General features: G+C 53.4%; 1 protein-coding gene across 1 annotated transcript; it reads left to right on the forward strand.

Annotated features, from left to right (window-relative positions):
• Window positions 1-9,273: 9,273 nt before the first annotated feature.
• ERRFI1 (ERBB receptor feedback inhibitor 1) lies at window positions 9,274-23,203 on the forward strand. Its single transcript, XM_081088079.1, has 4 exons — window positions 9,274-9,413; window positions 19,654-19,812; window positions 19,904-19,980; window positions 20,786-23,203. Exons 2-4 carry the CDS (start codon window positions 19,694-19,696, stop codon window positions 21,949-21,951), a joined length of 1,362 nt encoding a protein of 453 aa, XP_080944205.1. The 5' UTR covers window positions 9,274-9,413; window positions 19,654-19,693; the 3' UTR covers window positions 21,952-23,203.
• Window positions 23,204-23,582: the final 379 nt, after the last annotated feature.

A 23,582-nucleotide genomic window follows, 5' to 3' on the forward strand; every position in this document is an offset into this window, starting at 1 on the left:
CGATAACACTGGAAGTCCATGGAATGAAAAAAACACTTCCAAAATTCTGGGGAAACATTTGTCAGCTTAAGAGTTTTATATATATACATGAAGTTACCTTTCAAGAAGGAGGGTGAAAAAAAAGACATTTTCAAGCCAAAGGGTTTTCAACCAGCAAATCATCCCTAAATGAACTTTGGAAAGAAATACACTGTAGAAAGAAAACTGACCCTACAATAATATCCGAGGGGTAAGAAGGAAAGGCGGTTAAGTCTGAATAAATGTTGACTGTCTAGATAAACAATAATGATAATCATGTCCAATTAGGGGTGCTCAAGAGAGATTAAAATTCTAAACAGGAACATGAAAACTGGGAGGCAGCCATGTGAGTTAACATGTGTAACGTGTTCCTCGTACTTTCTCAGGAGGGCAGAGATATCAGCTTTAGACTTTGCTGTGTTAAGTGTGGATTTCACAGTCTCTAGATAACCACTGAGAAAGAAAACTCGAGGATCGGCCCAGGCCTACCCTGGGCCTGCATCCCAGCTCAACTTCTGCCCCAATCTGCGTCCTCCACCCCCTTCCACGGGCCCCGCGAGCACGCTAAGCACTGCCTCCCCGCCACGCCTGCTTCCCAAGGGAGGCACTCTGCAACCACTGCCCGAAGGAGAGGCCCGGGTAACAAACTGAACGCGTGGCACGAAAGGTCGGAGAGAAGGCAGAAGCTGGCGCCATGCGCATAGAGCAGCGGTTCTCAACCTGTGGGCCGCGACCCCTTTGGGGGTTGAATGACCCTTTCACAGGGGTCGCCTAAGACCATCGGAAAACATATATAATCACATATTGTTTTTGTGATGAATCACTATGCTTTCGTTATGTTCAATTTGTAACAGTGAAATTGGGGGTCACCACAACAGGAGGCACTGTATTAAAGGGTCGCGGCATTAGGAAGGTTGAGAACCGCTGGCATAGAGGTAATAGGGAGAGTTGGGAGCTGGAAGATGGCTGAGTTAGGAACAAATGAAGGGGCTTCAGAGGATGCCTACAGCTAAGCACCCAAGAAAGAGAAGAGCCCAGCACCGATGGGACTGAGGAGGCATCTGCAGGTGTGACCATGCAGGTCTTCGAGGTCAAAGACAGGAAACTCCAGGAACTTTGCTAACAGTTTTCGGTGCGTATCTTACAGAGAAGAGGCTGGTTGCTGTGGAAACTCGACGAATCCTAAAAGCCTCGCTTTCTCCCCACCCCCCCGAGCCCGCTCTCCGGTTTTACTGCAGGAAGCCGGCACCGCCTCCCCTCGCCGATGGGCTTCAGGTGGAGCCGATTCTACCCATGCATCCAAGGGTGGGCTCAGCGCAGCTGCCAATCAGAGCATCGCACGCCCTGGCCTTCCGTCCGAACCAATGAGGTCGGCCCAGGCTTTTGTTCAAACCCTTAAATAAGCTTTGTTTTGTTTTGTTTTGTTTTTTGACTGGGTGACCCTAGGGTTTGCTGTCACTGAACCACGGATTCCTTTTTATGTTTAACAAAGTTGAGGGGGATTTTCTGTCACTAGTAAATTTTAAAATCCTAACGGATAACACGAGGATAGGTATTCCGTGTTCAATTTGATCTTCTATCTACTTTTTTTCACTAGACATGGGGATAGGAGAATTTGTTACTTGTTCAAAGTCAACTACCTGCCTCTGCTTGAGTCCCCAGCTTCTGGCTTTGTACTTCCCCTCAGTCAGGGACTGGGCATAGGAATGGCAGGCAGGTGCCTCACCAGGTTGTTGTGCAAGTGAAATCAGTGCACCCAGAGCCTTAGAACAGCGCCCAGTTCTTAGGAAATGCGATAGAAATATTAGCTCTTCGTCTTTATTCCAAATTCTGAAATCATCAGAGGCATCGTGTCGGTGGCTGGATAGAGATTCCATGGTTTCCGTGGCCAGCTTTTCACTGTCGAGAATAACACGGCACCGGACACCTTAGGGCAGTGATGGTGAACCTTCTGAGCTCGGCGTGTCAGCATTTTGAAAAACCCTAACTTCACTCTGGTGCCGTGTCACATACAGAAATTTTTTTATATTTGCAACCATAGTAAAACAAAGACTTATATTTTTGATATTTATTTTATATATTTAAATGCCATTTAACAAAGAAAAATCAACAAAAAAATGAGTTCGGGTGTCACCTCTGACACGCGTGTCATAGGTTCGCCATCACTGCCTTAGGACATGAAGCTTTCCCTGTTTGTAACTGTCCCCTGGGTTTAGAGCACTGGCGGAAATCCTGCGCATAAAGCTGTTAAGGAGGTAGAATCTACTGCCTTGATCCAAAGACTTGCATTTTTATACCAACTAGGCCAGTGGTCGGCAAACTCATTAGTCAACAGAGCCAAATATCAACAGTACAACGACTGAAATTTCTTTTGAGAGCCAAATTTTTTTAACTTAAACTATATAGTAGGTACATTGTTATTAACTTAATTAGGGTACTCCTAAGGCTTAGGAAGAGCCACACTCAAGGGGCCAAAGAGCCGAGTGTGGCTCGCGAGCCGCAGTTTGCCGACCACGGAACTAGGCTGTTTGCACTCACCCATTCTCCTCCCTATAATTTAAGCTAATGTCTAAGACCAAGGGAGTCACCCATGTACAGCAGGAGATGCAAAATATCGTCTTTGCTGGGATCACATTCTCATGCTTATCAAGTGTTCAAGAAAACTTAACATGGAAGCAACCAGAAAGCTCCATTAAGTGGGACATTTTCTGAATTTTCCTTTGACGGTGCTGCATGACCGCAATGTTCCCCCTGGGTGTCCCGGTGCCCTCTGATGCATCGTGCCAGGAGGCGTTAATGGGAAGTAGATTTTATTTTGTTTCTTCATCAGTGGAAACTACGTTTCTGTCACATTTTTTTCTAAACAGCTTTCATTAATCACAGCACCCTAAGGTTAATGATATAACCACACACGTTTTATAACAGAAGCATAGGAATGGTCACCCGTCTCAATGACACAGTCCACCATGCCTTTTTATAGGAAAAATTGAAAAGCTGCCATCTTTAAAATATCCACAATCATACGCCATCATTATCTGAAGAAAAACTGTAATCAGGAACTTTAATTCCATGGTCTTAGACTGACTAAGTTGTTTCGAGAGTTCAGAAACAACTCGAAAGAAATGATGTTGGCAAATGGACTGGCAAAAGGTAGCTGAAGTATTAACCCACAGCCATCTAACCTTCACCACAGATCTGAGCCCGTCTCTTCCCTTACAAAAGGAACATTAACCCTGAAGCCCTGAGTTCTAATGGTGTCTCCACAGGGCATGTGAACTTTGGCGAAGCTGTAGACACCAAAGGATTGAATGCAGAAGGTCATGAACATCAGCCTGTATTTCCCCAAACGAGCCACAGACCCCATGCCTGTCACCTACGTGGGGCAGGACCCAGGGGCTGGCCAAAACCCTGCATTTGCTTCTCTGTCTCTCCTGCTCCCATCCACTTCCTCATCACAGCCAAAGACGGCTGCAGCTCATGGCCGGAGCTAGAGCCAGGCGCCAGCAGGAAGGATGTGTCAGAGCTAAAGAGAACGCAGCACCCCCACCCAGAAGCTGTAGCTCTTGCTCATACCGTGTCTCCGGACAACGAGAGGGACCGCTCTCCAACACGGCAATGTGCGCGTGTCACTGTCCACTTCAGACTTCTCCAGGGGTTCCCCTAGTCTTAGCAGAGTCTGGACTTCTTAACACGGCGGATCCGGCCAAGTAAAGCCTGGCCTCTACTTACCCTCTCCAGCCTCATCTCCCACCTTCTTGCCAATGACTAGAGATCTCGACCTCGTCGTCGCTCCCCCTCATCTTCCCACTCCTCAGTGTAGACCTCACTTGGTCTGGAACTGCTCTCCTGACAACCCCTGGTCTGCGTTGGCCTCTCCTGATATTCCCAGAGCATCTGCCGGCCCCATCTCCACACCCACTCCCACTCCCACTCCGTGTGCCGGTCTGTGACCCCACAACTGAAAGTTCTCCGAAGAGCGTGATGGTGTCTCCCTTGCTCACTGATGGGTCCCTAGCATGGACTGGCGCCTAGTGGGAGATCAATAGATATTTATTGACGGAAGAATGAATAATTGTATAAATGAAAGAAGTTAGAAATACCAAGAAGAGTTGGCATTCGTTCAGGTCTTTTCTATGCTATCCAGTCACTGGGTAGATCTCATTGTCTTCGCCTCCTGAGAAAATGATAAAGCTGCTATTTAAAAGTTTCTGCACAAGCCCTAACCGGTTTGGCTCAGTGGATAGAGCGTCAGCCTGCGGACTGAAGGGTCCCAGGTTTGATTCCGGTCAAGGGCACGTACCTTGGTTGCGGGCACATCCCCCAGTAGGGGGTGTGCAGGAGGCAGCTGATCGAAGTTTTTCTCTCATCGATGTTTCTAACTCTCTATCCCTCTCCCTTCCTCTCTGTAAAAAATCAATAAAATACATTTTAAAATAAATAAATAAAAGTTTCTGCACAAATTAAACTTTTTTTTTTTTTCAAGGAACCATGCCTCCTACGGTGGTGGATGAGTGTGGGCTCACCAGTAAGTGCTCACAGACACGGCAACCTGTGCCCTTCCCCGCAGAGACCTGGCCATTCTCCCTGCTCCAGCCGCCTCCCCGGGGATGGCTGTGCCTGAAGTTTCACTTTGACGGATCCAGTTCTTCAGCTTCAGATTTTATAGCCTCTTAAGTGGAAATACTGCAGATAAAGTGAAGACATTTTATCTTATAAATCATTTATGCTCCTGGAATTTAATGAAACAACCTCCTGGCCCAATTAAATCATATATACTAATAAGCAATCAAGCATTTTGGAATCTTGCCAGGAAACGTGTTCCAATATCTCTCAAAGGATATATGACAACAACAACGAGAATAATAATACTGATAAAAGCGGCTCACCACCACGGAACCCTGGTGGAGGCCAGGCCGGGCTCTAACTATTCTACACGCACAACCTCACTTATCTGCCCAGCAGCCCTCTGGAGGGGGAGCCCTGGGGCCCCGTCTTACAAGGGGCTAAGTCAGTTGCCTGAGTCATACAGCTGATGAGCTGGGATTCACACCCAAATCCCCCCGATTCCTGAGCTCTTCGTCACTACACCATTTTTCTTTTTTTAACCCTCGCCCCAGGATATCTTTTCCAATGATTTCTAGAGAGAGTGGGAGGGAGGGATGGAGGGAGGGAGGAGGGGGCGAGAAAGAGAAACATCGATGGGTTGCCTCCCGCGTGCACCCCTACCAGTGCTGGTAACTGCCGCTGAGGTCCTTGCCCTTGACAGGAATCGGATCCTAGGGCCGACTCGCTAACCACTGAGAAACCCGACCGGAGCTACACCATTTTCCTTCTTCTTTTATCCAGAATGAAAGAAAGTATGTTGCCAAGGGGCTGGTTTATTATTTTAGAGCTAATTTCACAGAAGTAAACAGTTCAAAGCTTCCTTTTTAAAAAAATATAACAATTCTACTTTCCATATATGTCGGGTACGCTGAACTATTTGCTTGTGTCTACATAAACATATTGCATCCGTGTTGGCGGCTATGAAGGAGTGGCATGTATTCCTGAAACCTCTTAAAGAAGTTTCCTTGAGTGTTACTTATTTATTTATTTGTTTGGCAAGGGACTAGAGCACCCCCTACTGGCCGGCTCATAGGAAATACAGCCTTTACTTGGAAAAAAAATGTATTGGTAGCGTTTGAAGATATCAGACGAATGTTTAGAAGACATTTGGAAAAAACTGTTTTGTAATCACCCACATATTAAATTAATGCATCTATAGAACACTAAAAACTTCTAACGCTTATAAGTTCTGGAAACGAGATAGAACTAGAACTAGAATAACCACCAAGAATAGCAAATGCCCATTAAAGGGAACATAAGGTAAATGAAAAGTGGCTGGATTAAAAATAACTATACAAACAACAGCTCTAAAACCCAAACTAAGAAAAGGTAGTTTTACAAAGCAGTTAAGCCAAGACTGGAAACAACAGGCTGATCAATTAAAACCAGCTGCTCAGTCATCTCACAGGCTGAGGGACTAGGGAAGGGGCACAGCATGCCTAGTTACATAAGGGGGAAACGGGAATTGTAAAGACATCTTTCTCTGAGCCACCTTCCAAAGGGCTGCTAAAGCCGGAAGCAGACCTTGTGGATGAACCTCAGCTCTTACCCGCATGTCTGTCTTAAAGCAACCCACCCAGCTTAGTGGCTACATAATCCATATACCCGTGCCCAGATGTTTCCAAAACATACAATAACACACTAAACAAGCCGCCCTGTAAGAAGTGCAATTCTTCCTCCCATTGTCAAGTTGTTGTTTTTTAACCGCACACTTATTTATAAATTAGTTTTAAAAAAAAAAAAAAGCATAGTTACCTTTAAACTGTGAATGGACCAAAGTAAAGGCTCTAGGGACTAAGGGTAATAATGCAAAGAGCAGCTCCATTTAGAAGATTTCTTTGTTTAAAAGGAGGAACACAAAAACACTTATAATCGAGAAACAAAAACACTTATCACTGAGAGAAATAAACGCCAAAATGTGTGTTCTCCTGTGGGGCTCAAAGAATACGGAGACGTGCGCTGGGGAGGCTGGCGGCCCCGGCAGCCTGTTTCTGCCTGCGCGCGACACGGAGAGCGAGGCCAGTGGGCCTCGCCAGGCAGCGTCCCTGGCTCCTGGGTTTCTGAGCCAGAACCCCCCCCCCCGCCCCCTGCCCCCTCCACCCCCCGCCCTTGTGCTCAGTCCAAGGACAGCTTCTTCTTTCACAGAAAGAAGGGCAAGGGCAGAGTGACAATTTGGGTCAATGTGGGTAAGTCTAAGGTTTTAAATGTTATGTTTAGGGGTTTTTTTTATATTAAAAAAACAATCAGCTAATAATATGAATTCCGTGAGAAGTGGCCTCCAAATGAAATGGACTGAGAGCGATGTAAAAGAGACATTGTCTGGCTTTCAAATGTCCTTCTGGCGGCAGGCAGTGTAAAACCGGCTCAGTTCAGTACAAAGAGAGTGTTTTTCCCTCCACCTCTAGACCAGTGCTCTAATCTGTGGAAAGTCAGTGGGGATGGTCACTGGAGAGATGCAACATGCAAATATTATTTCAAGTTCCTTAGCACTTTCCTTTGAAACTCTTGACATGTCAACGGCATAGCCAAATAGCCTTAGGAGACTCTTGTATCCAAGATCTGTGGGGTGTACGTCTCCTCATGTAATTCACTCACAGCTGAGAGAGCCATATTGTATGAATATAATTGCAAGCAAAATTCAGGAAGCTATCAGCTATAACTGGCTTCCCCACCCACCCCCAAAAAATAGTCCGTTTATTTTGCAAGTTTAAAAGAGAGCAGAAGGGGGAAGAAATCAGATTAATCACGTATTACTCATGTGATTTTATGGTTTTTGATACTTCACCAAAACATTAGCGCATTGTACAGCTCACGGCCATATAGTGAGTGTCCCCTGGATCTTCTTTCTCTAAAGGGGTGTGTTTGCTGGTTGCTGGGGTGACTATCACGGTTTTATGAATAGGGGAATGTAAAAGCACGCCAACGAGGCAGCACGAATTACAGCTGTATTGTGGCCACTTGGAAGAGCGTAGCCAGGGTTCCCTCCGGAGGAAACCGGAGCTCGAGGTCCCCAGGCAGCAAAAGCTGCACCGAGCCCTCGGCAAAGATGTTGTCCGGCCCGTGCTGTACACTGATGACAGCCCGTGGTAAGCTGTACACACGGATGAAGGCAAAGTGGGGTGGGGGCGGGGGGATTCTGCATTTTCTGTGAATCAACAAAAGAACCTAATTGGGTCAGAAAAGCAGCGATCAGTTGTGACTGATTTCCTCCCTCTTAAAATAATACTGAACGGAACGGCAATAAGTTAAGACTTTGACAAAAAGATGGAATTACCGGAGTGGTTGATAAGCAGCACAGATAGGAAAACAGCCCAAAGCTCCCGGCCGGGGAGGAGGATGGAGGCCGTCGGTAAACATTCATTTATCTTGCAACTGGAAAAGGGCAAAGAGATACTTCAGATTTTTGTGTGAGCCTGTGTGCGTGTGCCTCTGTGCATGTGTGCGTGTGTGTGAGCCTGTGTGCGTGTGCCTGTGTGCATGTGTGTGTGTACACGTGTGCTTAAAGGCTTGCATTCAAAATTAAGCCTTTGAATTAAATTTTAAAGAATGTCAGTAAATAATAGGGGAGAAAAGGCAAATCCTTGCATGGAGCGCAGGGTTAATAGTTAACCTGATAATGAGGTCGGGATCTCTCTTCCTGGGGCAGCCCATCCCAATCAGGCCCTAAAGGCACGACCACCGACCACGCCCCGGGCACCGGGCGTTATTACCGAGATGCAGGCCGGGCCCAGGGAGGCCGCGAGGTCAGCGGGAGGTCTCCGGCCTCCGCTCAGTGGAGTCCCGCTCCGCTCCGGGGATTTGTTCTCGTTACAGCTGGAGGGTTTCTGTCTTGTTTGCTTTTTTTCTCACTTTAGTGACTCGTGGTTTGTTATCATTTGTATTATTTATTTTACGGTTAAACTATAAGCCTCGGTTGCATCACCGGCGCCCGGGGAGAGGCGGGCTGGTGCTGCATCCCCAGGCATCAGAGGCTGCGGCGGGGCGAGGGCGGGAGGCCAGCGGGGGTCTAAGGAGTCTCGGCCCGGGGACCTCAGGGTCCGCGGGTGGCCCCGCCGGGTCCACTGCACCCGCTGACTCTCAAGGCGGCTGGCACTCTCCCTGGGTCCCCCACGAGAGGCGCCCGCAGTGCGGCCCCCGGCGCCCTGCCCGGCCCCCCCTGTCCCCCGCCGCCCCTCGCTCTCCCACCCTGCGGGTCCTTGTCCCAGGGGACCCCGCTGCCGCGCCCCCGTGCACTGTCCGCCTGCCCCCCCTTGTCTGTGGCCCCCCACACTGGCCCTCGCTGGCCCCCCACGCTGCAGCCGCGGCACCAGGGTGAGCGGGGTGGCAGCCCGCGGACCCGGGAAAACACGCAAACGCCGCCCCCGCGGCAGGAAAAGACGGGAAAGTCCGCGCGCGACGCGGCGCCCCCTTGCGGGAGGCGGGGACGGGCCGCCCGCGTCCCCAGGGCGCCCCCCTCGGTGCCCCCGGAAGACCAGGGCGGCGTCCCCGCCAGCCCCGCGACGCGGCGGACCCCACGCGAGCGCCTCCGCCGCCCGGCATCGCCCCTTTAAGCGGATCGCGGCCGGGATTGGCTGCGCTGGGAGGGGGCGGGGCCTTGACGTCACGCCCCGCCCCCCTAAAGTATAAAGCGGACGGCGCGGCGGGGCGACGGAGGCCGAGTGCGAGCGGGAGCGCGGGCCTGGCGGACGGAGCAGCCGGCGCCTGCGCGGTGTCGGCCCCCAGCCGGGCGCGGAGCCAGCCGGGACGGACATGCGCGGGAGGGCGCCGGGGGGCAGCCGCGGCTCTGCGGGGTAAGGGGCCTCGGGCCGGGGGAGGGCGGCGCCGCGCCCCGCTCCGGCTGCGGGCGGCTCCCGTCGCAGGGCGGGTCCCCGGGCGCCGAGAGGGTCGCCCCACACGGAGTCTCCCCGGGAGGGAGGGACGGAAGGAGGGAGGGGGCGGCGCGGTCGGGCCTGGGGGACCTCGCCTCTCGGGCCGCGCACTGGGCACCCGGACGCGCCTCGGCCCGAGACGGCTGCCGGGGGCGCGCGGGTTGGGAAGTGGGGAGCCGGGGTCCGGCGCGGGCTGGCGGCGGCCTCGCGCGTCCCCTTCCCCACAATGGAGCTGCGCCCCGCACGCCCCGCACCGTCCCGGGAGCCGCGGTGGGAGGCTGCGGGGTGGTCGCTGCCCGCGCGGGACCCCGGCCCGGGCTCGGCGAGCGCGGCCCCGCCGTCGGGTCTGTCGCGCACCCGGCAGGCAGCTCCGTGCCTCTCCCTCTCCCTCTCCCGGGAACCGGCCGCCCGGAGCGCCCGATCGCGGCTCCCCTCGCCGAGCGCGGGCGCCCATTGGGCACTGCCCGGGCGGACGTGTGTGTATTTATGTGCGAGTCTCAGCCTCCGCGCGGCGCGCGGCCCTGATTGGTGCCGGCCGGGCGCTGGCTCGGCTTTGCGAGGGTGTCGTCACGGCCTGGAGGAAACCAGTCTCTTTACCTGATAAAACGTATGAATAGATGGTTAGTCATAAACTTCAGCGCCGTCGGAACGGAGGCTGTAGCTTTAAAAGCCGTGCTGGTGACTTCAGGTACACCTGCAACACAGGTAGGGCAGGACCGGTTTCCAGGCAACTGTCAGGGGTGAAGAAAGGTGAGGTTCAGACGCTTTTTTTTCTTCTTCTTCTTCGGGGGAGCGGGTGTTGTGCACGGTGCTGAGCGCTCGCGGACCTGGAAGAATGCAGGGGGGGATGTGTGTGCTGGGACCGAGGCTCCCCACGGCTAGCCTCGCCTTCTTGTTAAAACTGCGCTCTCTCTCTCTCTCTCTCTCTCTCTCTCTCTCTCTCTCTCTCTGCATGTCTGTAATTATACAGTTTTAAGGGAAGCTGTATTTAAACCGATCAGAGACTGGCTAGGTACCCGTTTCAGGAAATGACCAGATTTGGGTAAGACCAGAATAAAAGTCGGTTTCATGTTACCGGGCTGGCTCTGTTGCCGGTATGTGAGTGGCCAGGCTCCTTCCTAAAGGAAGACGGAGGTTTCGGCGTGGACTTCAGCCGCTGTCATCCCCGCTGCACCCAGGTGTGTTCAGCTGCTTTTGTGTTGTTGTGTTTTTATTCATTGATTTCAGAGAGGAAGGGAGAGGGAGAGACATCAGTGATGAGAGAGAATCATTGATCCGCTGCCTCCTGCACGCCCCACACTGGGGATCGAGCCTACAAGCTGGGCATGTGCCCCGACGGGGAATCGAACCGTGACCTCCTGGTTCATAGGTCATCACTCGCTCGCCGGCCGGGCCAGCTGTGTTCCGGTGGCTATTCTAATAGGTGGCAGAGGTCTTGAACTAACAATGTATAACCCAACACACATTGGATTGTAAACTCCTTAAGGGCAGGACCTCTGCCTTGCACAGTTCCTATCTTCTGGGCCCCGGCACACGGTTAATGGTTGATAAATAACTGCACGAAAGCACATTTTACATTTTATAGGTCAGCAGGAATGGCTCGGTCGCCGATAAGGGTCGCAAAGCAAACCTGTTGTTCAGTGACAGTTAGGAAGTGCCGAGTTATTCGGATTTTGATGGGAGGTAAACGTTACTCTTTCGATGAATTGTCTTTCCTTCTTTCCGCTCACTAAAGACAGCGGTCTCTCTTCCTCTGAGATTTCATGATCGCACCGTAGGCCTGAGTGTTCGTGTGACAATAACTCCTAGCCGTGGCTTCTCCGAAGCTGAACCAGATCACGCTTCCTCTCTGCTCATGCTGATGGTAGCTTCCCAAAGCCAGTTGCTAAATTACAGGTACAATCCAACACGCCTGAAACCGACCTGAATGTCCACATACCATCCGGTTGCTTTAGAAAGGGGCAGAGGAGGGAGGAGGTGGTGCCAGGGGTAATTCCAGGAATTTGAATGTCCTGGGCTCCCTGTACCAGAGAAACAACTCTCTCCCACTCTGAGTGACTCTGAACGGCCCTTCGCCGTCGGCGCGGCTCTGCAGCATCCTCCGTGCCGGGTGGGACCGTGCTTGTGGGAGCTGATGAGTAACCCTGGTAGACAATGTGCCTGGCATCCTGGCGTTGTTGGCACAGCAGAAACACACGCTTTGTGAAGGCAGATAAAACGGGGGGTGTCCAGGTTCTGAATGTAAGTTTCGTAGAGAAGTTGGGCCCCGGCCGGTGTGACTCAGTGGCAGAGTGTCAGCCGGCTCACCGAAGGGTCTCAGGTTTGATTACCAGTTAAGGACACTCTGAAAAATATCCTCTGGTGAGGACTAACAACAACAGTAATAATCACAATAAATAGAGAAGTTAGTTTGAAGGTAGGGAAAGTTAATGTCAGCTTCAGGTTCAGAGAGGAAACAAAAGATTCTGTGAGTCGAGTCATTGTTGATACTTTAATCCAATTCCTTATGCCATAAAACAGGGCAGTATTACTCACAGGCCAGGCTTCCGGCCTCAGCGAATACACTTTTAAAAATGTGGGGTTCTGGCTCCATGGATTGGGCCTCTTCAACTGCGCAGTCCACGGTTCAGCAGACCATCCCGTTACAGAGAGGAAGCAGGAAGGTGAGGGTGGGAGACAGTGTCCAGTAGCTCTTAGCAAAGACCCCTGAACAAGAAGCTGGACCCGTGGGATTGTCTGGATGACAATCCAGAGCTCCCTGCGTGGATGCTCTTCTGACTCTTCCCGTGACGGCCTCTTTCCCACCCTTTGGATTCTACGTAAAAGCCACCTGATCCCGGCCGGCGTGGCTCAGTGGTTGAGCGTCGGCCTATGAACCAGGAGGTCACGGTTCGATTCCCAGTCAGGCCACGTGCCCGGGTCGCAGGCTCCCCAGGAAGGGGCGTGCAGGAGGCAGCCGACCGAAGTTTCTCATCATAGATGTCTGTTTCTCCCTCTCCCTTCCTCTCTGAAATCAATGCAAATGTAAACATATATTTTAAAGTCGCCTGCGAGTCCTAGCAGGAGGGGCTCCGTTGGTTGAGTGTCATCACGTGCACGGAAACATGGCTGGTTCCGGTCCAGTCAGAGCATATCCCCGGGTTGCAGGTTCCATCCCCAGGCAGGAGTGTATAGAAGGCAACCGGTCGATGTTTCTCTCTCAGTCAATCTCCCCCCGCCCCCTCTTTCCTTCCTCATGTCCTCAGGTGAGCATGTTTTTCTAAGTCACCGGAGAGAGGCCTTCCCGAACCACCTGTGCGAATGGGTCTCCGGCCTCCTCGACCTCTTGCTGGCCCTGCGTCCTGGGAGGTGCCACAGTCTGAAGCGGCTGCTTTTACTGTTGTCTCCCTCCCCGGTTTGATTCTTCATCGCTGAGCATGGTGTCTAGTCCAGAATTAGCATTTGATAACTATTTGTGAAAGGACTTAATCCCTGCCCTCGGAGAACTTGTGAGCAGCGCGGAGTGGGGTTCCTGTTTTAGCTCTGCAGCTGCCTAACACTCAGGTCGGGAGCGTTTCTTTGCCTCCGTTTCCCTGTTTGTAAGCAAGGATGTTAGAGGAGGACCCGGAGGACCCAGGTGGACCCAGTGGACCCAGGTGGAGGGAGAGGCAGGGCGAGTGAACGGGACAGGCCGGGCTCCGGGCAGACGGGCAGCAGGAAGGTGTCACTCGTTTCCTGTCTGGAATGGAGACTAATCCCTGCCTCTTCTGACGGACGCTGTGGGGATCGAGGGAGATCATGGTTAGAAAGTGCTTTCCAGTAGGAGATCTGCTGCTGTGAGGTGCCCGTCCTGCGGCTTGGGATGCGTCACTGGGACCCGAGTGTGAGCGTGTCTTAAGGAGCGTGTTGGGTGGTGTGGGAACTGGCCGCTCTTCCTGGTTAAGACCCGCGTTGCGTCCGATGCCGCGTTGAAATGGACGTGTGATGCGGGGGAGGCGCACCATTACAGATGGAAAGCTTCAAGAGTCATTGGAAGGAGTCACAGAGTATAAAAGCAGTACCGTAACCCACCCTTTTTAACGTTTTTGTTTTTGTTCATCCTCACCTGAGGATGTTTTTCCCATTGATAATATTTTTTTAGAAAGAGAGTGGAAGGGAGGGAGAGAGAGAACATTCGTGTGCATCTATTGGTAGCTTCCCACACACCACCCGGCCGGGATCGAACCTGCAACCTAGGTATGTATGTGCCCTTGACCGGAACAAAGTCAAGACCCTTTGGTGTGCAGGCCAGCACTCTAACCACTGAGCCACATTGCCAGGGTTAACGCACCCTTTGTAGGGAGTAACTAGGCAGGAGAATCCCAGGGAGATGAAGTGGAGCAGGACCTTACATGGGCTTAGGGTTACCCGAGAAAAGTCTATAGTGGTCAGAGCGCACCCTGCCGGTTGCCCGAGGGGTTGAAGAGGTGGGGGGTGGGGGGAGGCTTTGGCACCAGGCTCCCACCACTCTCGGGATGTGACCTTGACCAAGTAAGTTCCTGACCTCTGCCTCCAGATGGTCATCTGACTGAGGGTAGTAATAGTAACCCATCTCCTGCCGTTATTGGAGGATTAAATAAGTTAGTATAAACCCGTGGACCGCAAACTGCGGCTCTTTGGCCCCTTGAGTGTGGCTCTTCCTAAGCCTTAGGAGTACCCTAATTAAGTTAATAACAATGTACCTACCTATATAGTTTAAGTTTAAAAAATTTGGCTCTCTAAAGAAATTTCCATCGTTGTACTGCTGATATTTGGCTCTGTTGACGAATGAGTTTGCCGACCACGGGATAAACGCAGCGCTTGGAACACTGTCAGGTTAGGGTCCCGCGTGTGATTCTTACTGGTTTAGTGTTTGCAGTAACAATCTCGACTTACCCAGGGGGGTGGCTTTTTAAATGCTCATTAAGTAAATTTGAAGTTTTCAAGATTTGCTTCCCATTATCAGACCACATGCTTGTTGTCACTAAAATTCGGATAGACTTCACGTCTCCTCAGAAATCGCTCACGCGCGTTGTAAAGGGAATAATACTTCCCACCCTCCTGGGTGCTGCTGCTGGCCGCGCTGCCCTAGGAAGGGACCGAGGACAGAAGGTGGTGGCTGTGCGCTGGCGCTGCAGGACGGGGTCAGGCAGCGATGACTCGGGTAGGGGAGCGAGTGGGTTTTCTGTGAGCCTGCTATTTCCTAATACTTAGCAAGAAAATATTCCGAATTATTCAAGAAACTAGGTCACTGAGCTCTTTTCTTTTTACTTAGCTTTGATTCTGACAGTCTGAAGAGAAATTATTTTCCTTGTTGCCTCCGTGTTTATCCTTTACAAACAGGCCCATGTGTGCCAGCCCCGCCGAGGACAGAAGTCTGTTCCCCCCGCCCTCAACTATACTTCCATCTTTACAGAAACCCACAGTTCAGCTTGAATTCGTGCACGAGTATTTTAATTGCATTTTATTGACAGCATGTAAACCATTTTAGACCACCTTGCTTTACTGTGAAGACTGCTTACGCTTTTCCCAGGAGCAGGGTGCAACGAGGAGCTTTTCCTAACCTGCCTGCCCCTCCTCCCCTCCCCCAAACCGGAGCCTCTGAAGCCTTTTGCTTTTAGTAAACAACTGTCATAAACACTGCAGGTGTAGGGAGTATCCAACGGGTGAGTTTCCTCATATTGATCGAAATCACAGTTCTCGGCCTGGCCTGCTCAGTGGTTAGAGCGTGGCATCAGCCCCCCATGGAAGGGTCCCGTTCAGTCCCAGTCACGGCACGCGCCTGGGTTGCAGGTTCGGTCCAATCGATGTGTCTCTCTCACATCAATGTTTCTCTCTCTCCCCTCCCCTCCACTCCACTCTCTCTAAAATCAACGGGAAAATTATCCTTGGGGGAGGATTAACAAAAAATTAAAAAATTACCGTTCTACTAAAGAGTTCCACTGAACATTCGGTGTTCGAATGGCTTGGCTACCAGCGCTTCAGGCACGAGTCTTTGCTTCGGAGATTTTCCGGAGGCAGATCCGCATGCAGGTGCTGGCTTATTTGGGGGAGATTTTAAATCACGGGGCCTGTCGTGTTCCTAAATCAGTTTCTTTTTACACATTTTGCCTCTAAATGTCGTTACCTCCTGGGAGTAGTTAGGTAGGTAATTGTTAAATGCAGCTGAAAAGACCATTTATCGCCCTGAATAAACAGAAATCAGGTTCTAAAACCAGATTGAAAGAAGGAAATTACATCACACTTTTAAATAAGGAAGCGCTGGGCAGAACTGGATGAGTCGAGTGACAAAAATGTGCCCCTCCTCCTCTGTGGGTGCTTCTGAGATTTATTAATGAGATCTGGTGGCCAGGTAGGCAGATCTAGGTTATTGTCTTAAGGTAGCCTGGTTTTTAAAGAGTTTCAGAGAGACCGTCCTGCGGTGCAGTTCACCTTAATAAAGGCCGTGCGAGGTGCTCATGGTGTTGTTTTGACTCTTTAACAGTAAAAAGACAGGAGGTGCCTTCTCATCCAGAAGAAATGCTGTGCCAGCGAGGGGGGGGGACCCCGTTTTCAGGACGCACTCTCCTGGCGGCCTTAAGTCAACCCCGTTCAGCCCGTGCTGCTCCCTGTGTGCACACTGGCCACTTGGGGTTTGGGAAGTGGATTTAATGAAAGTCGCCTGCTCTGTCCTAAAGGCAGCCCTACCACCCTTTGCTTTTCCCTTAGTTCTTGGCTGATTGTAGTATCTGTGAGTCTTTCACATATTTTTTTTTTAACTGAGATGAATATTTTCTATTAGAAGTGAGTGGTGCCGGGATTCCAGGGGCAGCCAGGCCCTGTCCTAGATTCGGAGAGTGGGAAGGGATGGGCGCAGCACAGCGGGTGGCTCAGCTGGCCCTGGAGGAGAAGTGAGTTCTCACAGAGACTCGGGGGCGGGCGGGGGGGAGGGGGTGGGGGGGAGCGAGCACCCCACAGGGAGAGGGGCCTGAGGTGCAGGGTGGGAGGCTGTCTGGGACCCGCTAGCGGAGCGGTCCCTGAGAAGGAAGGGGGACCATGGAGCTGGAGGGGCTGAGGCTCAGGCTAAGAACGGCCCCTCTAGGAAGATGGTCCCCTGGACCAGCGGCTTTCAGCCTGTTCATCTCATGGGACATGGACGACTAAAATTCTGCACCAGAAAATATAGTTTTTGTCAATCTGGCAAAGAAAAGGGAGGTATAATTTTGATCCATTCATGCTAGATGGCTGTTGCTGTGCTGGCTGTTGTCATTTTTTGGACAACTTTTGAAGGGAAATGGGGTCAGGGATTGCATGCTGTAAAAATCCTTGGGGCACACCAGTTGGGAATTACCGACCGAGACCCTGAACGGGCTTGGGAAGTGGGCAGGGTCTGAAGTAGGGACAGGAGCCTGGTTTGTAGAGTTGGGGATGCCAGGGGACCACCCACGTGCAAAGATCACCACCAGACAATGGATGCTGGAGCCAGGGCTGGAGTCAGGGTTCAGGGCGCTCTCTGCAGAGCTAGCTAAAGGATTAAAACTGGGGGGAAAGGATCTAAAAGGACCACCCCAAGAAACATGGTTGGGGGGGTTCCCTTGAATAAAAAAAATCAAGTGATGCTTAACAGGAAAAAGTCCTTCACATCAGGGATTGGCATTGGCTGCATTTTGACACACAGCTGAGCTCATGGGTGTCAGGGAAGTTACCCTGCCCACGGGGACTAGGTCCGGGGGTGCCTCGCCTGGGCTCACGCTGGCGTTCATGTTCGCCTTTCATAGCAACCCCGTCTCTGCCGACAGGTGCTGGCTTCCCACGTAGGGGGTTTTTGCTCATTTCTCTGGCGAAGGGTAAGCAGCGCTCGTCTTCGTTATAAGGAAGCAGCACTGGAAACGGCATTTCGTCCACTGGAGCAGTGTTTTAACGTGAGGGTGACCCAGGGGAGCCTCCCCACCCCCACCGGGAGCATGTGTACTGAATACTTGGAGGTTTGAGAGCGATGGCAGGCAGCTCGGGGGTCACACCCTCAGTGTACCATCTGAGGGACGCCGAAAACGCCGGCGGGCTGCCCCCTGGATTCTCCAGTTGGGGGTCTTTCCGAAGGAAGAGAGCATAAAATTATATTGCCCTCCGCGCTCTCCCTGCTAGCAAGTAGGAAGTTCCGACGGTTTCATAACGCGGCCCATTCACAATTCCCCATTGAGATGTGGAGGCAGGTCGCCTCCTCTGAACACACAAAGACACTATTGTGGTCGGGAGTGAGCTGGCGCAGGAACACAATTCTTTTTAGACTAAAAAAAAATTTTTTTCTTAAGAAAGCTAACAAGTAGGTGATGGAAACAATGAATAAAAAATAACTTTTTCTAGAACATACAAGTAACTTTCGGGGACCATTGAAATGTAAGTTTAGGATCCAGGCCATTTCGCAGAGGCCCTAGTTGCACAATCGCCCTGTTGAAAGCTCAGATGTCGATGGTGAGGGATGGTGAGGAGCCGACAGGCGGTAATTACTAGCCCTTGGCCTGCGGACAGGTGGGGGCTGGGCTCGGCCGCCTCGCCCTGCCATGGGCGCAGCCTCCACACGTGGGCTCTGCGCTGCTTGCCCGGGGCTCCTTCCCAGCGGGTTTCACTCCGAGTCGCTCTCCCTGGGGTCATGCCAGCGCTTGCAGGGGGCCTGACAGTGTTTCCTAAAAACTGGTTTTCAAATTGTTCCGTAGCTTCACTTGATTCCGGTGAAGGAGGGGAAAACACGCTGCCTTTCAATGATCTAAACACCAAACCTCCAGTAACTTACAGTGACTAAATGATGGTTTTTTCCTCTTCTCTAAAGAGACTGACTAAAGAGAACTCATGCTTCCCTGTCTGAAATACTATTTCTAACCTGTTTAACCCTCTGCCTGAGATTTAAGTGTTTCAGATGGACCGAAACGTTATCTCTCGTTTCTTTTCTGTGGAAAAAACAAACCCTGTGCCACGTACCTTCTCCTGATAGGGATGGCAGCAGTAGATGGTAGGACGCAGTCACTCACCGAGCTCCTGCTGTGGAACACAGCCTGTGGTCTGACTCACAATCAGCTGGGAGGTGACAGCTTCGTCCCTAAAACAAAACAAAATAGCCTGTGTGCCCCCTCCCACCCCAGCCCTGGCACACCCGCTCTCCGTGGGCATGCACGCTTTCGGGGATCATCTGAGCGCAGTCTAGGGGATACGCACACAGCTCCCAAGGGGCCAGTGCTCCACACACCAGTTAGGCCCTGAACCGCAGATTCTCTGAAGACAGAGCCCAAATAGGGCCACAGCGTCAGCACTGATGCCATAGTGAACGTTTAGAAGAGGCTGCGGGCCCGGCCGGTGGCCCGGTGACAGTGCCATCCTGTGCCCTGAAAGGTCGCTGGTTTGATTCCCGGTCGGGCATGGAGGTTGCAGGTTGGCTACCCAGTCGGGGTATATACCAGAGGCAGCCGGTAGATGTTTCTCCCCCACTCCCTTCCTCTCTCCCTTGAAAAAAAGGCCTGAGGGAAGGGACAGGATCCCTGAAAGCTGAGGAATTACTAGATGAAGGAGAAGACTTCCCAGCCGAGGTGCCCATGCCTTGCAGCAAGGCCCGCAGAGAAGAGAATGTGAAGAATGCACGGGAAGGGGAAGCTGTCCAGGCCGCCCGAAGCCGGCCAACTTGCAGAACCTGATTTCACGGGATAGTGGACATCAGTTCTTCCCATGTTCCTTTATTCCCGAACAAGTCCCCACTGGAGGGTGTGTCTTCCTGGGCCAACCCTGAGAGAGAACCAAGTCAGCGCTGGCTGTGGCTGGCGAGGCGCGCGTGGACCCGGCGTCTGACCGAGGCCTGGGCTGCGTGGGCACGAGTCAGCGGCCACGGCCTTTCCGAAGGTTGGGGGGTGAGCGTCCGGGGGCTGTTGTGCACCCCGCCCCCACCAGGAGGGCCCCTCTCCCTGGCCACGGCATTTCTCTCTGCTCAAAGCATCGCACATCTCAGATCAGGACTTACGGAAAGATTGCTTTCAACGCGCACGTTTAAGTTCTCACAGGAAGGGAGGAAGACGGCTGTACACGGGAGGACGGGTGGAAGTCTGTGGCTGCGTCTCTGTGCGGCGCTCGGATGCTGTCGGGTGGCTGCTGATGGGTGTTTCTGAGTTGTTTCCTGCATCCTCTCCTCCTCCTCTCCCTCCAGGGACCAAACGCTGCTTGCTGACTGACGCCTCGGGTGCACCATGTCCACCGCGGGAGTCGCTGCCCAGGAGATCCGCGTCCCGCTGAAGGCGTTTCTGCACGATGGCCAGGCCCTGGGGAGCCTGAACGCGTGCTGGAGCCGCCGCCGGGAGCTGGGAAAGTAAGTGCGGGCCGGGTGCGGAGGAGACAGATGGGGATGGGGGGGGGGGGTCACTGTGGTCTCTGACCAAGATGTCTTTGCTGCATTTCAGTAACTTTCTAAACATCCATCCGATCACCATGGCCTACAATCTGAAGTCGACCACACAGGCGCACCTGACGTCTCTCGGTAGGTGTCCTGCAAATCCCAGAGGGCGGCCCGGGAGGGGAGGTGGCCCAGGAGGGGAGGTGGCAGAGGGCTGCTATCTTGTCCTCCAGCTTTGCTCTTTAAAAAAGAGGCAACAACCTGAACTATTCCAGCAATAGTGTGACCCCTAGTGGCGGCAGGTCTGACGGTAACCTGTTCCTCCCACACTCAGTCCCCACTAGCCCTGTGTGTGGAAGGTCAGGCGGTAGCCGGTCCAGCCTCGCACAGGACCTGCTGGCTCTCGCCGTGCGGAGGCCTGTGTGAGGGCACAGGAGTGGGAACTCAGGAAGGCGCGCAGAACACCACCGGGCCCTTGTCCTGTGGACATCCTGTCCCTTAGGTTTTTGCCAAGAGCTGCTGTCACCCTGCAAGCTGCCACCCTGGTGGCGTGACCGGGTGCCAGCAGGGGGCTCCCTCTTATCTCAGCCCCACCCAGTGTGCCCAGCGCTGTCCCATCGCCTGTGACCTGGCACTGCGGGTGGTATTCGTGGAAATTATATGCTGTTCATCTTCTGCGAATTGTGCACATGTCACAGAACCTGCCTGCGTGTGTGGGCGTGTGCCCTGCGCATGTCGGGGAGATAGAAGAGATAGTCTGTTCTTTGAACCAGATCATGTGCGTTAACAATCTTCAGGCCCTAATTACAGCTGTGGTGCGGCACGGTGTCCGTGGCCTGTGCCTGGGGTTCAGGTGGCAGCCCCGGGGGGGGGGGAAGGGGGTCAGGCAGTGGGCCGTCCGCATGCGCAGGGGCACTGCTCGTCCCTCGCTAACCCCCGTCCTTTGCAGGGCGCGCCTCGGCACCTGCCCCGACTAACGGCCACCGCCTGGCAGAGCACGGCCCCCCTCAGAAGCCCAGCCTGCCCCCTCTCGTCCTTCCCCCAAGTGAAAGCTCGGGGCCCGACGAGGACCCGGTGGTGTGTGGCTTTAAGAAACTGTCGGTCAACGGGGGGTGCGCCCCCACGCCGCCACTCACGCCCATGAAGAACGGCCCGTCCCCCGTGCCCTGTGTGGCGGGCTCCCGGCCGCTCCCCCCGCTGCCCATCTCCGAGGGCCTCTCCCTGGACGACACGGACTGCGAGGTGGAGTTCTTCACCTGCTCCGACACGGACTGGCTCCTGGGGGGCGGCGCGCCCTCCGAGTTCCAGGCCGGCGTGCCGGGCCGGCGGAGCTTCCGCGGGTGCGGGCAGATCAACTACGCCTACTTCGAAACCCCGGCCGTCTCGGTGGTGGACCTCAGCCAGGCCCCCGAGCGGGGCGCAGGGGGGCCGCCCTCAGACCCCCCGCCGCAGAGCCACCGGCGGCTCCGGCGGTCGCACTCGGGCCCCGCCGGGTCCTTCCACAAGCCGGCCATCAAGGTGCACGGCCACACCCACCGCGCCTCCCCCCACCCCGACACAGACAAGCCCGAGGTCCCCCCCAGGGTCCCCATCCCTCCGCGGCCCGTGAAGCCCGACTACAGACGGTGGTCGGCAGAGGTCACTTCCAGCACCTACAGCGACGAAGACAGGCCCCCCAAAGTGCCGCCCAGGGAGCCCTTGTCCCGGAGCAACTCCCGCACCCCGAGTCCCAAAAGCCTTCCATCTTACCTCAACGGGGTCATGCCCCCCACGCAGAGCTTCGCCCCGGACCCCAAGTACGTGAGCAGCAAAGCTCTGCAAAGACAGCTCAGCGAAGGCTCCGCCAGCCGGGCGCCCTGCATCCTGCCCATCATCGAGAACGGGAAGAAGGTCAGCTCGACGCACTATTACCTCCTCCCCGAGAGGCCGCCGTACCTGGACCGCTACGAGAAGTTCTTCACGGAGGCCGAGGAGGCGGGCGCCAGCACCCAGGTGCAGCCCTTCCCCGCCGACGGCGGTGTCCTCGCCGCCCCCGGGAAGCTGGACCCCGGGCCCCGGGGGGACGTGGGCGGCCACGGGAAGCGTAAGCACTTGTCCTACGTGGTTTCTCCGTAGACTCGGGTCACGGCTCGGCAGAGGGTCCACGGGAGCAGGTGGTTCCCAAGCAGTTTCCCAGTTTGACTGAGGTTCAGGGGAAGATGTTTCAGGTGCAGAACAAACTTGAACTCTGTCCGGAGAGGTGGAGAGGTGCTTCATGCTGAGGACCCAGTGTCCAAGCCCACAGATGTGACGGGAGGGCAGGACGCGGACACTCACAGACGCCCATCGTGTCCATGTGTAAACTCGCGGTCTAGCCGTCGCCAGTTAACCAGGCAGCTGCTCTCAGTGATGTGGATTCAGAATAAAACACGCTGGACTAGGGCTCCCGGTCGACTCAACACTGAGCTAACAGAAGAAAGCACAGTATTTAGAATCCTAGAGAATTATTTTTGCTGAGTAAGTTTGAAGTTCTGGCTCTTTGGTCTGTTATGTTCTGTTGGATGTATTTTTGCAGCCTTTTCCATGGGGAGCGGGATGTGTCCTTACTGCGGCTGTGCCTACCTAGTTTAAAACCGCCCGAGACCCAAGACGTGCCGACTTCATTTCCTGTCCCTGCGGGGAGGACTAGCAGTTTACCTGGCAACCACACTTCCACCTGCCCGGGTCTCGCTTCTTGACAAAGAAGAAGATGGTAGGACATTTTCCTGATGGTTCCTGCTTTGTTCCACCCACCGAGGGCCACGTCGCGCTGCCCACAGCAGTGGACGGACGTGGGCTCCACGCCATCGGTCCGCTTTGCAGCAGGAATGAAGCAGCCACGTGCCTGAGAGTGACTGGGGGTGTGTGTGCGGGGTTTTAGACTATTAATAAGCAAATCCAACACAAGCTGGCCTTGTGTTGCTGGTTCCTACTCAGTATTTCCTGGGGATTGTTGGCTTTTGAAGTAAAGCCTTCTGACCAAGAGCAACTGTGTCTTAATACGAGAGTCCCATCAGCACCGTCTGCTCCCAGGCCCACGCCTGCGCGCACACTGCCTGCCCAGCCTCCGTGTCCCCCGCACAGTTCGGCCCAGCGAGAGGTGCTCCCACAGAGGTGCGTTACCGCGACGTTCTCGCCAGTGAAACCAGCTGTTTACAGTTCCGCTGAGTGACTGAGCTCTTTAAAGCGGATGTGTTAGTCTGAACTAAATGAAGGTTAAAACATGCTTTAGGAAAATGCACTGATTTCTGCATTATGTGTACAGTATTGGACAAAGGATTTTCATTTTTGTTGCATTATTTTGAATATTGTCTTTTCATTTTAATAAAGTTACAATACTTATTTATGATACTGTTAACGATGTCTCTTGCCTACATACGACCTCAGGTGGGACACAGGCCAGAGCCAGGCTATGCGAACCCCACCCTCCAGCGGTGCGGACTGGCCCCATGGATGTCCAAGTGCCTCTTTCCACTACTTGATCTGTGTCTCATATTTTTTTGCTTTTTGCCCTTCTCCACTGCCTTTTCTTTGTATTGTGGTGGACACTATAAACATAGTTATAGTGTAACTAGAGGCCCAGTGAGTGCACAAAATTTGGGCACTCGGCAGTATGTGTGTGGGGGCGGGGGGGTGTTCCCTCAGCCCAGCCTGCACCCTCTCGCAGTCCAGGAGCGCGCAGGGGATGTCTGACTGCTGGCTTAGGACCGCTCCCTGAGCCATCAGTC

The sequence above is a fragment of the Myotis nattereri genome (genome assembly GCF_964212035.1).
Source record: "Myotis nattereri genome assembly, chromosome: 3".
In the NCBI taxonomy this organism is placed as follows: domain Eukaryota; kingdom Metazoa; phylum Chordata; class Mammalia; order Chiroptera; family Vespertilionidae; genus Myotis; species Myotis nattereri.

Excerpts from the sequence above, each read along its gene's own strand:
- ERRFI1 (XM_081088079.1), top strand. The coding sequence starts at position 19,694 with ATGTCCACCGCGGGAGTCGCTGCCCAGGAGATCCGCGTCCCGCTGAAG. Across the intron at positions 19,813-19,903 it reads CGCCGCCGGGAGCTGGGAAA|TAACTTTCTAAACATCCATC; the intron begins GTAAGTGCGGGC and ends GCTGCATTTCAG. Across the intron at positions 19,981-20,785 it reads GGCGCACCTGACGTCTCTCG|GGCGCGCCTCGGCACCTGCC; the intron begins GTAGGTGTCCTG and ends CGTCCTTTGCAG.